General features: G+C 36.9%; 1 protein-coding gene across 1 annotated transcript in view; it reads right to left on the bottom strand.

Annotated features, from left to right (window-relative positions):
• LRP1B (LDL receptor related protein 1B) overlaps window positions 1–16864 on the bottom strand; it is a 1653255-nt gene that overhangs the window by 109723 nt on the left and 1526668 nt on the right. Inside the window, exons 73-77 of the mRNA XM_075529151.1 lie at window positions 13556–13681; window positions 12622–12759; window positions 10356–10490; window positions 5011–5130; window positions 1926–2167 (exon numbers count right to left, since the gene is read on the bottom strand). Coding sequence (XP_075385266.1) covers window positions 1926–2167; window positions 5011–5130; window positions 10356–10490; window positions 12622–12759; window positions 13556–13681 — 761 coding nt within the window. The remainder of the gene's footprint in view (window positions 1–1925; window positions 2168–5010; window positions 5131–10355; window positions 10491–12621; window positions 12760–13555; window positions 13682–16864) is intronic.

The raw sequence follows: 16864 nt of genomic DNA, 5'->3' as shown, positions 1-16864 counted from the left end.
AACTTTTACTTAACAGTAAATTTTGAACAAATTTAGTCTAATCCCGACGTTGAAATGAATATTGCTTCTTTTAAAATCCTGTAGTTGATCTGCTACTGTTGTACTTAAAATATGTTTCAGGTTTGCATCAAATAGTATTCTGGTAATTAATATATTTATAGTAGTTGTTATTGCAAAAAAAAAAAAAAAGGGGGGTGGTGGTGGTGGTCAGGGACATTCCCAGATAAGTACTGCTGAACCTTTGGAAATGCAGAACTTAAATTGTTTTCTGCTATATGAGCCCTTGACATTTTTGGCTGTAACGAATGGACCAACCCCATAAAACTTAGCATATTTCTGTCATTCCGCCCCCTTTCCCAGTGCCTTTCCCTCAGGTATCTTCAAAACATAGAGTGCAGAACAACTTGACATCCTCTCAAAAAATAAAAAGCATAATCTTCAAAAAAATTTGAACAAATGTTCTACTTTGTTTTTCTCAAAGGAAATCATTATCAGCAGTCAAAAGAATTTGTTATGATCTTGAGTTGATCTCATTTCTTTCCTAAGAGAGGAGTACATTTTCAGTATTTAAAAGAATGAGACTATTTCCTTTGCATATATGCAGGGGCAGTGAATTATTTAATGTGGCTTTTCTAGCTCAAATCTCTAACACCCAGGACATGACCTTTTCCTGTAAGATCTGGATAAGAAGGCAGAGGAGCAGACTGATAAGCATTCATTCACCTGGGAGTTACTGTGGACAGGATTCATTGTGATGGTAATCGTGTTGGGTATAAAATGAGCCCTCTGAGTAACAGGGCCAGGTGTTCTACCAACAAGAATACCCCATTCTCTTTGAGACCACGAGAGCCTAGCGCTGTGGACCTCCTTGATCCAGAACAAAGCCATGGCCTCAGAGGAATGGGAGAGGAACATCAGCAGCAATAGCAGGACCATGAATCGAATACATGAGACAGAGTGGTGGACTTTCCAGCCCACGGAGCAAGTAAAGCTGAATGCAGGAGGCTGACTTGTGGAGTGGGAGCTTCTGGGCCGTAGAGTCTAGGGACTGAAAAGGGGAGTTTGATATGTTGACCCATGGAACTGGAGCTGAGGGTCTCTGGGTTGGGCTTACAGCAGAGTGGTATGCTCTTGGGGTATTTATTATCAGTCCTGAAAGAACTTAGTTACATATACTGATGGAACTTTGTCTTGAGAATTTCCACCTGAATTAGATTAGATTATTTTTTAGATTATTTAATAAACCCTTAATCATGAATATTGTTTGTGAGTTCTGTGTGGCTATTACATTGACATTACAGAATTTAGCAATAAAAGTTGTGTTTGTGACAAAACAATATATTTGACTATGTTCTAAAAATACAGTGATGAGACTCAATCTCATTTCATGATGCAAAGGGCCTATATTCATAGTATATTTGAAAAACCCAAAACTATTAAACCAAACCCACTGCCATCTGGTCAACTTCCACTCAAAACAGCCCTCTGTGATAGTTCCGTGACTGTGCATCGTTATAGGAGCAGGCAGCCTAATCTTTCTCCTTGGGAGCTGCATGGTTTGAACCACCAACTTTGGATTTATCAGTGCAATGCTTATCTGACAGTGCTGCCAGGACTCCCTAATACACTTGAAATTGCTGTGACATATAAATGTCATAGAATCGTCTGTAGTGTTCATCATAATTCTTATACCCTACAGGTAAGTGCATTACTATTACATTAGAATCATGAAACTAAAATAATTTATGTACAGCTATAGAAGGTAAATAAGTAGTACAAAGCTTTATTTCTAGATGAGAGGAGCACTGGGGGAAAGACCGGGTAGTTACTACTTTCCAATGTGCAGGCATTATGCTCTGAGGTAGTAAAATGAAAACAAAACAAGGAAAATGGGAAGGCAGGAACTTTCGATGTTATTTACTTACAATCAAGCCACTGTTTGCTTGCTTGCTTTCTCTGCCATGGAGCCTCTTGTAGAAGATTCCACCTGGATTAAACTGAGTACTCCAAATAATCATATCTCTTTGATAATACACATCCATCCCTGTTATCCTTGAGTTATGTTCAATATGAGAAATTTGTTGCTGAGCACCACTGTAGTTGAATGGATATATAAAACCCAGGATATCAGTGTCATTAGCAATGTAGAGAACTTGATCTTCAGAGCCTGGAGATTATTATAATGGAATACAAAAATAAAATAAGTTTTAACTAAAGTAAAGGTCATCAAATACTTTCAAATTATATTGATTTTTATTACATATTCTCTCATTCAATAAAAATCAGCTAACATGGTTATACTTTATAATCATGATTTATAATTTCTAATAACCATTTACCTAAACATTTCAGACTACTGATGCAGATTTTTCTTGTGGAAAGCTCATTTATGGCTAGAAATTAGATATTTGTAGAAGGCACCATTTTCAGGGGAAGGGCTTACTATTTGGTCAATAACAATTATACTATATTCTAATACTTTAATTCTGAATATCTAGACACTATATTGTATATGTATTAAACTTAAAAGTTTCTGAGCATTTAGTGTACTTTCATGATTAGACATTACCAAAAAACCAAGCAATGAAATTGGCATATGCTATGCCTAATGTCTCCAGTATCTATATATTGAACTCCTGTGACCCTACCGATAGGTAGAGCTGCCCCCTGGAGATTATCAGGGCCACTGTGAGTCAGAATTGGCTTAATGGCAGTGAGTTTGAGGTTTTGTTTTTTTCTGATTTTTAAATCATAAATGTTATTTTATCTACCTTATACCAAGAGATCCATATTAAGGTACTCTAATTTTATTATCTGAAATTATGTTAAGGGGAACTCTTTAGCCAGAAATGGAGGTGCCTACAATATTGATATCATTCATATTGAGTAAAGGAATATTCTTATATAAATCCTGAAAATATTGAGAGTTTTAAATAGATTGTCATGTGTATATAGTATCTGTGATTTTTTAAAAGAGGTGATGCATTTCAACCCAATGTTTGCCATAGCTCTCTCTTAGAGATTACCTATCTTGTGGCATGCATAATGCTTGGCCATTCAGAATTATCATCAACAATGGAAAATATCCCCCTTGGACAGATCAGGAACTTCCAGAGCTTTTGGTTAAGTGTCTCAATACCATATAGCCAGAAAAAAAGTGTAATATTGGAATTCAAGGATAAGTACAGCTAACAGCACAACCCATAAGCAACTCTCCACCTCTTGGTGCTGCCTCTTATAATAACACTCTGTTTTAAAAGGTCCAACATACTGTATAGGTCACTGGAAATGATTAGTAAGGACCTCTGTATTAGAACATGCGAGCACTTTATATCTTAAAAAACTCAACTGCCATATATATAATCTACTTATATACATATATTTTTATTTTCATACATGTATATTTGTCATGGGGGTCTTGATTAGCATAATGTTTTAAAACCTTTAAAGCATTACTCAAAGTTGAATTATCATTAAAACATTAACCTTTAATCTTTAAAAAATATCTTAACCTTTTCACAATTTTTCATACAGAAAAGAGAAGACCTCTCTAAAAGTTATCTTATATTTTTTCAGTCTTTATACATTTATCTCTGAAAAATTGTTCAAATGCAAAGTGATTTTAACAGTAGCCATATATTTAAGAGTCTTATCTAGAAACAATTATAAATTAGCTTAATTAATAAAAAGAGCAACCCAAATTAATAAGAGTTACAATATAAATTTATATTATAAGGAAGGAAGTTATTGCTAAAATTCAGTATATAACTATGTTTTGTTCCTGTTAGTTACCATGGAGCCAGCCCTGACCATTACCCAAACACTTCATGGTCCTGCTCCATCTTCTTAATCGTTCCTCTGCCAGAGCCCATAGATGCAGCCACTGTGTCACTCCATCTCATAGAAGGCCTTCTTTTGTTTTGCTGCCCCTCCACTTTACCAAACATGATGCCCTTCTCCAGGGACTAGTCTCTCCAGACCATAGGACCAAAGTATGTAAGACAAAGGCTTGCTGTCCTTGCCTCTAAGGAGCACTCTGGCCTTTCTTTTTTCAGTACAGATCAGTATGTGCTTTGAGCATTCCGTGGTACTTTTAAAATCCTTCTCCATCACCACAATTCAAATGCATCTATTCTTCATCAGTTTTCCTAATTCAATGTTCAATATTCTCATGCATATCATACCAGGGAGAATATCATGCTTTGGATCAGGCCCATCTTAGTCCTCAAAATAATATCCTTGCTGTTCAACATGCTAAAGAGATCTTGTGTAGCTGATTTACCGAATGCAATGTGTCTTTTGATCTGTTGACTGCTGCTTCCATGAGCATTGATTGTGGATCCAAGCAAGACAAAAGCCTTGACACCTTCAAACTTTCCTCCATTTACCGTGGTGTGACCTATTGGCCCAGCTGTGAGGATTTTGGTCTTCCTTAGGTTGACTTGTACTCCACACTGAAGGCTGCAATCCTTGATCTCCATCAGCAAGTGCTTCAATTGCTCACTTTCAGCAAGCAAGGTTGTGTCATCTGCATATCACAGGTTGCTAACAAGTCTTCCTCCAGTCCTGATGCTACCTTCTTCTTCTGAGAACCCAGCTTCCCGGATGATTTGCTCAGCACACAGATTGAACAAGTATGGTAGGAGGGTGCATCCCTGATGCACACCTTTTCCAAATTTAAACCATGCAGTATGTCTTTTTCCTTTTGTCTCAACTGTCTCTTGATCCATATACAAGTTCCAAATGAGCACAATGACGTCTTCTGGAATTCCCATTTCTCTCAAGGATATCCACAGTTTATTATCCACACAGTGCATGGTCAATGAAACACACACAAACATCTTTTGGTATTCTTTGCTTTAAGGCAAGATCCATCTAACATCAGAAATTATCTCCCTTTTTTATGTCGCCTTCTGAATCCAACTTGTGGCAGTTCCCTGTTATAAGTTCCTATTTTAGAAGTTTAAAGAAAACGTATAGTCATTTTTATACTTATGTTCATAACCTTACCTTTTGCTATGCACGTGTTATTTCTCTCTTCAAAATTCTGGTTGCATGTACATTTGTATGATCCTTCCATATTAATACATTGGTGTGAACATGTGCTAAACACCAAACATTCATTAAGGTCTGGAAGAGAAAAAAAAACTGAAAATAGTATGATTGTACCCCATTTAGTGCTTCCATTTTTTCATATTTCTAAAAAGTCCATTTTGTTCCTTCAACTTATGATTACTAGTCCTTTCATACTATCAAGTTAGAAATTTCTGTGCAATATACTGTCATCATTTTATAAGTTCCACTATAGTAATTCATTAATTGATTTTAAACTGCTTGTTAATCTATTTAAAAGAATAAAACAAGCACATCAGTTGTTTCTAGTATCATCATTCACGCAAATAACCTCTTTAACATTTCTTTAAAGCTTATTTCCAATTATCTTCTTCTATACCTTTGTACAGGAGCCCTGATGAGACAGTGGGTTAACCTTTAGGCTGTTCGCTGACAGGTTAGAGATTCAAACCCATCAACTACTCCTTAAGAGAAAAATGAGAATGTTTACTGTCATAGAGATCTTAGTCTTAAAAGCCCAATGGAGCAGTTCTAGTCTGTGTTATAAGGTTCACATGAGCCAGAATTAACAAAACGTTTGCTTTTGTTTTTGATTTTTCTTCTTTGAGGTCTAACTTTGGCCATGGAACATGCTACTTCTTTGGCCTCCACTGCACTTGCTCTCTTTTACACAGATACCTTCTATTCATCTTTCCACATGTACCTGAAATGAACCCTTCCTTTCTTCTTGTAAAACTATCCAAGAGTGATTATCTCCTTAGTCTCTCTGTGTTCTTCTTCCTTCAGAATTTATCATGCTGTATTAAAGTTATATGGACATAAATCCATCTTTCCTATTTGATTGTCAGTCCTTGAAGACAAACAGCATTATTTATTCTAGCATTTATTGCAATGCCTGGCAGAGAATGAAGGCATGAATGCGCCTATAAAGTATGGATTCATACAGGATTTATTTTTGTCAGAATGGTGTGCACTATGGATTAGATTGCACTTAGGAGAATGAAAGTCTTTGGGGCCTAGAGTAATCTTTCTGGGTGCATATCCATAAAGTGAAATGTCTTAAAAATGGCTATAGAGAGGCTATATAAAGCGTCTAAAAACTATGTTTATTATTTATCTGACTTCAATGGCTTCAGCATATTTATGATTGAGGTCAGGTGATTCTGATGAATTTATCTACATTCTTTGGCTACTTTTCCTCCCAACCTGTATCTTACTTAGTTCTGGCTATAATTTATATTGCTATTGTTGGTAGGTGCAGTTGCATTAATTTTCAAGCCATACCAACCTCGACTAACAGGGTAGATCCCCCCCCCCCCCACACACACACACTGGTTTACAGAAGCCATAATCCACATGGGAGCAGATCTCTCATTTTTTCTCTCACAGGGCCATCAGGTAGGTTGTACCATCAGCCTTTTCTTAACAACCCTGAACTTGACCCCTGCATCATCACGGTTTCTTCTATCACAGATCGGTATCCTGCTTGTGTCATAAAGTTATGAAATAAACTGACCACTCTTTGAATTAGAGAGCTTATGAGTAATCGCAGTCATAATCATGTTTTGTTCTACATAAAAAACTATTCCAAGAACTCAGTGGGGAAGACAAGGGCTTTCACAGTGACAACCGCATAGAATGGTGCTGAGACAAAGACGTTTTCTGATTCTGCTCTTTGAGATGCCATCTGACCCAAGGAGAACTTACGGATTCTCATGAAGATCCACTTCTGTGTCTAATTGAAAAAGGAGGCAATGGTATAAAGAAAACAAATATTTACGTGCCTTTCATGTCATAGAGAGAGAAAATGGCATGTGTGCCACTAGCACTTTATTGCAGGTGCCCTTGGTGGATTCCAAAACACAGTGACACGCAGGACAGGATGACACATTGCCGAATGCTGCACCGTTGTCACCATTGTTCGAGGTATGTCTGTGCGGCAGCACAGTAGCAATCCCTTTCTTTGACTGTCTCCCTAATTTTGCTGAGCCTCTTTTCACCAGGAACTTGTTTCTCCTGATACTGGTCCAAAATACATGATACAAAGTCTCAAGGTCTGCACTTCTTAGGGGTCTACAGACTGGCTGGTTTTCTTCCAAGAGAAGTGCATTGGTTCCCCTGGCAACTCATGGAATATTTAATATTCTTTGTCAATGTAATCATTCAAATTCTTCAATTTATCTTTATTTTCTTTATTCATTGTCCAGCTTTCTCTTGCGTGGGAGGTGATTCAATATTGTGAGGCTCAAAGGCAAAGTGACATCTTTGGTGTTTATCACTAAAGAGACCTGATAGAGGAGATTTCCCAATACAACACTGTATTGTTTGATTTCCCAAGTGCTGTTTGCAGGGCCCTTGACTATGGATCCAGGTCAAATGAGATCCTTGACGACCTGTTTTGTTCCGCTTTATCATGGTGTTTCTTATTGTTCTAAGTGGGGGGATTTCTGTTTATGTTGAGGTAATTCATACTGAAAACTGCAGTCTTTGATCTCAATCAGTAAGTGCTTCATTAGTAATAATTCTTCACTATCGGAAAGCAAAGTACAATCTCTACACATTGCAGGTCATAATACCCATTTCTTCAATCCAATGCTGTTCTTCTTCATATAGTCTAGCTTCTTAGGTTACTTATGTCCTTAGAATGTTTGTAGCATGTCTGTTGCTTTTGTTAGGTACCATCCAGTTGGTACTGATCCTTAGTGACCATCTACACAACAACAAAATACTGGCCAAGCCTGTGCCAGCCTCACAACAGTTCCCAGGCCTGGGCCCATTGCTGCAGCCATGCTGTCAATTCACCTTCGTGAGGGCCTTCCTCTTCCTCACTGCCCCTCTTGGTCCTTTTAGCAGTTTATGTTGTTGTTGTTATTAAGTGCAATCCAGTCATTTCTTACCTAGAGTTACCACACGCCCAACACAATAGAACACTGCCTGATCGTGCACCTTGCTCACAACTATTCCCAGACTGAAACCCATAGTTGAAGCCAAAGTGTCAATAAATTTCCTTACAGGCCTTCCTCTCTTTTGCTGCTCCTCTGTTTTCCCAAATACGTTCTCCTTCTCCAGGGAGAGGCCTCTCCTGACAACATGTCCAAAGGATGTAACACAAAGTCTCTCCACCTTTGCTGCTAACGAGCACTCTTGTGCGAGACGGATTGGTTTGTTGCAGATGAGTCTATTCGCTCTAGTGAAGGGGTACCATCTCAGAAACTCTGTGTGGGGTAACTGAATTGAAATCAATGTGATGGCAATGGCTAATGAAAACACCAATGTGGCCATCTGAAAGTAAAAAATTTCACTACCCAAGCACCTTTGTTATATCTTTTACCAAAATCCCCAGGCTTCTATGAATTTGGGGTCACAGCAAGATATTTTACGTCTGCCACCAGAAGTATGCCTGAATTCCCGATTCTGAAGGGATAGATTTGCTTTCACTCTGACAAAAATTGAGTCGACAGTGACTAGAGCTCTATTATTCAAGGGTTGAGCTAACCCACCACTGCCTATGTAACCCCACCCAATACGAATGGGAACAAATGGAAGTACAAGCACTTTGGCTGTTCTTTCTACCATCCATCTGGACCAGCACAGCAACTGAAGCTGATACCTGTTCCTAAGGCGGGAAATTTTTGGAAAAAAATAAACAAGAGATATAAGGAAGGAGATGTAATGTATCATACATAATCCGAAAAAGCACACAACTCAACGTAAGTATGATATAGATACTAGTTTCTTCCTCTTATGTAAGCATAATTTATTGATTACAACACTTCCATTTTGATTGACAATGTAAAAGCAGTTTAGTATACCCAAAACTATCATAAATAGATACTATAGAAATAAACTGGCAGGTAAAATCATTTGAATACATCACTGTATTCTAACTAAGCCAGATTTAGACAATATAGGTTTGGCTCTAATCACAATACCCAAGCTGAAAGCAGTTTCTCGTTTAGAAGCTAAAGAGCTCATATATGTCAGAATCAAACTGTTTTGTACGCGCTTTTCAGTGACTGATTTTTCAGAAGTAGATCATCAAATCTGTCTTCTGAGGTTATGTCTGGCTACATCCATGATCCTCCCAGATGGTTTCAGATAGTTTCAGGAGGCATTAGCCATTTAAACCATCATAGACTTCAGTCACCGCAATAGATAATCATAAATATCACTGTTCATGATGACATTTGCAGGAAATATACATGGGTCTCAATTGCTTTACCCCATAGATAAAGCCCTGACTTACATTACTCTTGCACATCGCTCACTTTAAGGGTCTGCATGTCAAATATGCTCAATTATTGAATGAGCTACAATAATTTAAGATATATTGAAGAAAGCTGATGGTGCCTGGCTATCAAAAGAGATAGTTATTGTCTGGGGTCTTAAAGGCTTGAATGTGAACAAGTGGCCATCTAGCTCAGTGAATGAAGGGGGAAGTGCAGAGTGGAGACCCAAAGCCCATTTGTCGGCCAGTGGAGATCCCCTCACAGAGTGGTCTAGAAGAGGAGATGAGTCATTCAGGGTGCGACGTAGCACCAATGAAGAAGGGAGACTCCGGATAGGGCAAGATATGACAAAATAACAATCTATAAATTATCCAGGGCTCATGAGGGAGGGAGGAGTGGGGAGGGGGAAAAAAAAGAGGACCTGATGCAAAGGGCTTAAGTGGAGAGCAAATGCTTTGAAAATGATTAGGGCAAAGAATGTACAGATGTGCTTTATACAATTGATGTATGTATACGTATGCATTGTGATAATAGTTTTATGAGGCCCTAATAAGATGTAAAAAAAAGGTATCTATTATACACTTCCTTGAACGTAAAAAGGCATATCTTGATCATTTATAATGCTGTTTAAGCTATGGTATCAGGACGAGAGACCACAAGTGTCTAAATGTGCAGTACCTATTGCAATAAAACAAATAGCCAAATCTGCATAGAAGTGGATCACCATAAAATATTTTTTCATGAAATGGGTCTAATTATCCAAATGTTCCTGAAATCATAATTCTTGTATTTGCATTTCAAAACAGAATTGTTACAAAGCAATTGAAATTCCTGCAAGTCTGCAGCCTCAGTGGTGGTTAGCTTAGCAGTACAGGCAAACAAGCTCTTGAGCCCAGAAGTTGAGCTTCACACTCAGAGGTAAAATGGCACCCCATAGAAACACATAGTTTTGATGAAAATCAGTCTTAATTGTCATCTCACAATTTAGCAGCCTTGTGAGTCTTTTTGTAACCCAAAGATTTAAGAGCAAGCTGTCAAGGTGATGTACTCTACCTTCACACTGCCTGTTTCTCATGTTCCTCTGGAATCCAGGCTTACAGCGACAGAACACAGATGTGTTTACTTGATCGCAGTAGGCATTGTCTCCACATGGATTCACATTCTCCTCACAGGAATATGCAGTGGGGTCTAGGATTTAAAAATATGTTGACACTGATACAATTCTAATTCCTGAAGTGGAAGTTTAGCTTTTAATTTGAAAAGGACATTTAGTATTCTGTACCTAGCTCCTTTTAATGTAGAAGATTTAAGTCTATTCTCCCTATAAGACTTCATTGCTTTTAAAGCTATAGAGCCAGATAAAGTGAACTCATTTACATTTAGTATTGTTTACCAAATTACCAACAGCCATGCTTACAGCTGTCATTAAGTCACACTAATTTCTAATAAGAAGTCAAGGGTCAATAATTCTAATGACTGTGTGTGTGTTTTATTGGCAGGTAATCCACATATCATACAATTCAATAGCTTAATTATATCAAGAAGAATCATACAATCATTACCCCAATTGATTTTAGAACATTTGCTTTCTTCTTTTCCCCATAGATAAATCACTTTTAAAGAGTTGGGTAATCACAGTCAGTTCTAGTGCTCCATCCCCGTTCCTTCATACATTGTTTACACTCCCAACTGTGTGTGTATGTTTTAATAGAACCATGTAGGTGTCTACATCCTTTTGAAAGCATAGAATATGTCCTATAAGCTACCTAGAGATTTACTTATTACTAACCTAACTTATAATACAGGAACCCTTATTATTTTATAATAATAAAACCCTCACATTGTTTGGTGAGCACTTGACTGCAAACTGTAAGGACATGGTTCAAAACCACCAGCCATTCTGCAGGAGAAAGATGAGGCTCTCTGCTCCTATAAGGCTTTATAGCCTCAGAAACCATATCTATAAAGGGTATGACACGTTGGCATCCCTCGATGGAAGTGGGTTGGTTTTGGTTTAAACTGTAGCTCTGAAGGGCTTGATCAAGGGCACTAGCACATTACTCAGGCTAGTAAGCTGAGCCAGCGGTCCCGATGCTTCCTTAGCCTGGACACATGAATGAGGCATACCAGCTGAGATTTTCATATGCTCCACAGCCCACGGACTACAATACAGTTGGAGTAAGCTTTGGGTTTTGTGTAATTTCTGTCATAATAGTCACCACTTCATTCCTTTTCCATTTGTAAAATATTTTGTAATAAAAACAAATGAGAGCAGCATACTAACAAATTTGCTTTAAATTGCTTAAACAAATCAAATTATTAAGAAACACAAACATTTTGACTATTAGAACTTTAAGCATTATTAATCACAAATGACTTCAGTATTTTAAAATTGATTTAAATATATGAGTAATGTCAAGGTTGAGACATATAAGGCTTTTATCACCAGCGAGGGAAAACTTAGATATATCCATTAAAAAAATTCTCCAATGTAGTAAGTATTCTGTGATTTTTAGGAGCAAACTGAATTTATAATCATAAATGCAATTATTTCTTTTTGATATGCCAAATCAAATACCAAGCATTAAGTAAACAATAAATTATTAACAATTTGAATCTAATAATTCATCAGGTATCATAGCACCCTCACTGAAATAAACATGATGCTTTTTTTGAAAATATTTTAAAAATGAATTACAACATAGAACACTGTCTAAATTATTAATAGCTTTACCACCATTCAACTAGATATCACTGTATCATTAAAAATGACTAGATAAATGTATTTAATATAAAATATTAATGGATGTAGTTAGGCTTTCTTTTTGGTTGACACCAAAGTCTCTTTTTGAATATTGAGATCTTAGCTTAACTAGGTCTATTGCCTAAAAATAAGATTTTAAAAATTGTCAAGGTGATTTTGATTTAGAGTGATGTTACCGAACTCAGAAATACTTTCATGTAGGTTTTATCAGACTGCGAATCTTTCTGAAAACAATGGATCATCTTTCCCCTCCAGAGCATGTAGTGGGTTTGAACCACTAGATTCTTAGTTAGTAGCTCAGCATGTCAACAGTCTACCACGGGGGCTCCTTCTGACAAGACTCATCAGAAATTCAACTTTCCACTTATTGTTTCTGAAACTAGGTGATGTTTTCAAAGGGACTTCAAGGTTGTATCTCAAAGGTTTAAATAAAAGGACATTACTAAAGGATTTTTTAAGGGCAAACTTTTCACATAGTAGTAAAATTTAATCATATTTCAGCATAAAATGGATTTCTGTGTTACTGTACTTCGTTAAGCAAGACAAAATACTCACTTATTCTGCAGACTTGCTCATCAGAACCGTCTCCACAATCATCAATTTGATCACACTGGAGGTTCATGGGGATACATTTTCTATTGCCACAAGCAAATTCATCTTTTTTGCAAGGTATTGCCTTATGTATAAGCTTATCTAGAAAGTCAGTAGGGAAAGAGTGATAAGTACAGCAAAGAATTAAAGTAAATCTATAGATCACCTAAAATGTTCCATATTTCAAAAATAGTTTAATAAATGCTATGGCTGATAAGGGTCCACAGTTCTTTATTTGAAATCCTTGAACCAAATGTGTAATGAATTTACAGTTGCTTTTATTTTATGGTTAGAACATAACCATGCTTTCAGCTTTTTCCCACACCTTGTTTTTATAGAAAAACTTTGGATATAAATCCTCAGTTAGAATTTTTTAATGTTATAGAACTCATTCAAGATCGATTCAGGTCAAATTTTTTCATCAAATCCATTTGCCATATACTTTATAGTAAAGCCTTTGGTTTTAAGAACCTCTTGACTATACAACTATACAACTATACAAAATGTATATAAATAATATACATTATGTATATAACTATGTATATAACTAATATGTAAGATAGATAAAATTATACAAAACTTCCTATGCCTCTAAGAACTGAACATTAAACAAGGTACATGGTTAAATGTCATACTGTTTCTCTTCAACATAGTTTTTCTCAACTGAAATAGTTATCATCAATTGAGATTTATAGACTAAAAAGGACTTTGGAGAGAGTTGTATATATGTACTACACAGGTTATATGACAGATGATGATTTTTATATTATATCAGAAGATCAAATGTGTAAGAGAAATACTTTCAAGCATACCACATGGATACATTTTTTATAACTGAAAATCATGACATTGTTATAGTGTTTTGCAGACTTGAATAGAGCAGATTGGTGCGATTTACCGCCACATTGATCTTCATCTGAATTGTCCCCACAGTCATCAATCCCATTGCACATTTGCTCGGGCTGCAAGCATACTCTGTTATTTTTGCATCTGTGAGGTCTTGTGGCTGGGCAGAGAAATTTGACTGGAAAAAGATAAATCAAAACATTTGTTTTTAATACAGTCTTCACTTTGAAGAACTATCCTTTTCTCTTTTTTCCCCTTTTAAAATTATTAAACATATATATTTTATATGAAAATTGTGATTGCATCTGGATATCAGAAAATGTGATAATAGCAATCTAAGATCATAGTTATTTATATTAACTACGGAAGAGACTGCATAGAGGATAATCTTGAATATAATAAGAAAAGAGTCAAATTTCATGTTCTGATTGCCAAATGTTTTATCAGACTTCACTTAGTGCACCAAATTAATATATGCAATATGGCAGGCCACTTCATTATCAGAAAAAACAAATCCACAGAGCAGAGAGTCTGAGAGTGCATATATTACAGACCCAAAATTGAAGAGGCTATTTAGTAAAAACATATTTTCCAATACTCTAGTTATTTTTCTTCTTCTCTGTTTCTATAAATTAAGGTGTGTGTTTATATTATGTTTTGTTATATTATACTAAAGTTTTATTGGGACATATTCCAAATATCATACCTTTCAATAGTTCAGGAAGATCAAGAAGAGTTGTACAATCATTGTCACAATCAACTTTAGGATATTCTCTTTCTTGTACGCCTTATTACTAGCTTCCCATTCCATCCCCATTCCATCCCCTATTACCCTCCCCAAGGGACCATCAATCCAGGTACTGTTTCTATAGATGCACCCATCCTGAACTTCATATAGGGAAAACACACGGAAACAAGAAACAAAAGAGTCAGAAAAGCTAACAACAATTTCAAAACAGAATAACTTTCAAATGGGTCAAAAAGAGATGAAATAATAAGGTCTTTCAAAAAAAATAAGGTCTTTCATTTGCCAAAGCCCACTTTCCAGTGTATTCTGTATGATAGCAACGCTACTGAAACCCCGGGTCAGTGTTCAGAGAGGATTCGCAGAGGCTTAATCCATGTGTATTTCCCCTTCACTTTTTTTTTAACTGATGGAATTTTTAAATAGGTCAAACGGGGGATCAAATCAAATGTTGCATTTTAACCTGGATATATATACTATCAGCTCATGCCAACCCTACAGGACGGAGTGAAGCGACGCCTGTTGGGGTCTGAGACGGTAGCTGTCTTCCTCCTGCAGAGCGGCTGGTGGTTTCAAACTGCTGATCACAGCCCAACATGGAACCACTAGGTCACTGGGGCTTCTCTATCTAGGTTTGTGGTGAGTCAGAATTGACTAGATGACAGTGAGATTGACTTTGTGATTTCATATCTACTATAATAGCCCCTGCAATACTCTGATAACATGGCTATTCCGATCCTGGAGTGTGGTCAGAAGGATATCATCACATCACCAGAGGCTTGATCTGTGTGTGGATCCTGTAAGTGGATTTGGGGCTTCCACTGTCCGTCACAGCCTTCTGTAATATAGGTGTTCACAATTTAAGCTCTGACCCATACTTCCTTTGGATGTGGATTATATTATTTTCAATCCTTAGATCACACTGGCTGGTGTGCTTCTTCTATGTGGACTGACTTGATGCCTCAATTAGATGGCTGCTCGTTTGAAGACAAGACGTAAGCCCTTAGATACAATTCTTTCTGATAGCCAGGCACCATCTAGTCCCTTCATTCCATAGCACCTGTATCTTTAGTCATCTCTTCATCAGAGAGAGTTTCAAGCAGGGCCATAATATAAAAACTAATTGTTCTTTGATTGGGGCTAGAATTAAGTGCAAGCCCAAATAGACATTCATATATCTCTGATTTATATTCTGTTCACCTTACAGACAGTATTGTCATTTTATATTAGAGAACATTATCAATTATTTCCTTGGGACATAAGCTCATGCTCCTGATGGTGTCATTAATATGACCAATGGTAATGGATTTAAAACACAGTTGAGAAAATGGGATTATACAATTGTTGGCTGGCTACAAACTGTAGTACATGAATCATTGACCTGTACAGATTAAATCCATAACAACTGCTGTTGTTTTTGTTGTTTTTAGGTGTAATCAAGACTGTTCTGACCCATAGCAACCCTATGTAAAATAGAATGGCTCTGTGTAATCCTCAAAATCATCCCCATGCCAAGAGCCCATTGTTGCCACCACTGTGTCAATCCATCTCATTAAAGGCCTTCCTTTTTGTCTCTGCCCTTCCACTTTCCCAAACATGATGCCATTTTACAGGGACTGTCTCTCTCTCTGACATATACCAAGTATATAAGAGGGAATCTTGCCATCCTTGCTTCTAAAGAGCACTCTGACTGTAGTTCTTCCAAGATTGATTTGTTTGTCCTTTTAACAGTTCATGGTACTCTCCATATTCAAAGTCTAACTTATAAATCTATGAGACAATGGGAAATACCATGGTTTGTGTCAGGCACCCCTTAGTCCTAAAATAACAACTTTACTTTTCAATATTCCTTAGAGGTCTTGTGTAGCAGATTTACCTAATACAACCTGTCTTTTGATTTCTTGATTGCTGGTTCCCTGAGCATTAATTGTGGATCCAACCTAGGTAAAATGTTGAAAAACTTCAACATTTTTCATGATGTTACTGATTGGTCCATCTGTGAGAAATTTGGTCTTCTTTACATTGAATTGTATTGAAAACTGCAGTCCTTGATACTCATCAGCAAGTGCCTCAAGTTCTCCTAACTCTTGTCTACCTTTCTCCTCTCCTGATGCTACATTCTTCTTCATGTAACCCAGCTTCTCTGATGATTTTCTCAGCATAAAGAGTGAATAAGTATGTGGGAGGATACATCCTTGTCACACACATTTTCTGATTTTAGACCATGCAGTATTCCCTTGTTCCGTTGTACAACCGCTTCTTGGCTCATGTACAGGTTCTCCATGAGCACAGTTAAGTGTTGTGGAATTCCCTTTCTTCTCAAGACTCTGAATAGTTTATTATAGTCCACAGAGTCCCAGGCATCAGCATAGTCAACAAAACATGACTAAACATCTTCCTTATATGCTCTGCTTTGAGCTAAGATCCATGTGATATTAGCAATGATGTCCCTTGATCAAATAAATAGTGTTCTATAGTTTGAACATTCTGCTTAAAGTGACTGGCCACTATTTACACAAACACTAGGGTTTGGAGATAAGGCAACACTTTCCATAGCATTCATTCACAGTGTCAGAACCAGGACTATCAGACTGACCCGTCATAAAGCAAGAAGGG

This window comes from Tenrec ecaudatus, chromosome 13, assembly GCF_050624435.1.
Source record: "Tenrec ecaudatus isolate mTenEca1 chromosome 13, mTenEca1.hap1, whole genome shotgun sequence".
Taxonomy (NCBI): domain Eukaryota; kingdom Metazoa; phylum Chordata; class Mammalia; order Afrosoricida; family Tenrecidae; genus Tenrec; species Tenrec ecaudatus.
This window is presented reverse-complemented; position numbering and strand designations above follow the sequence as displayed.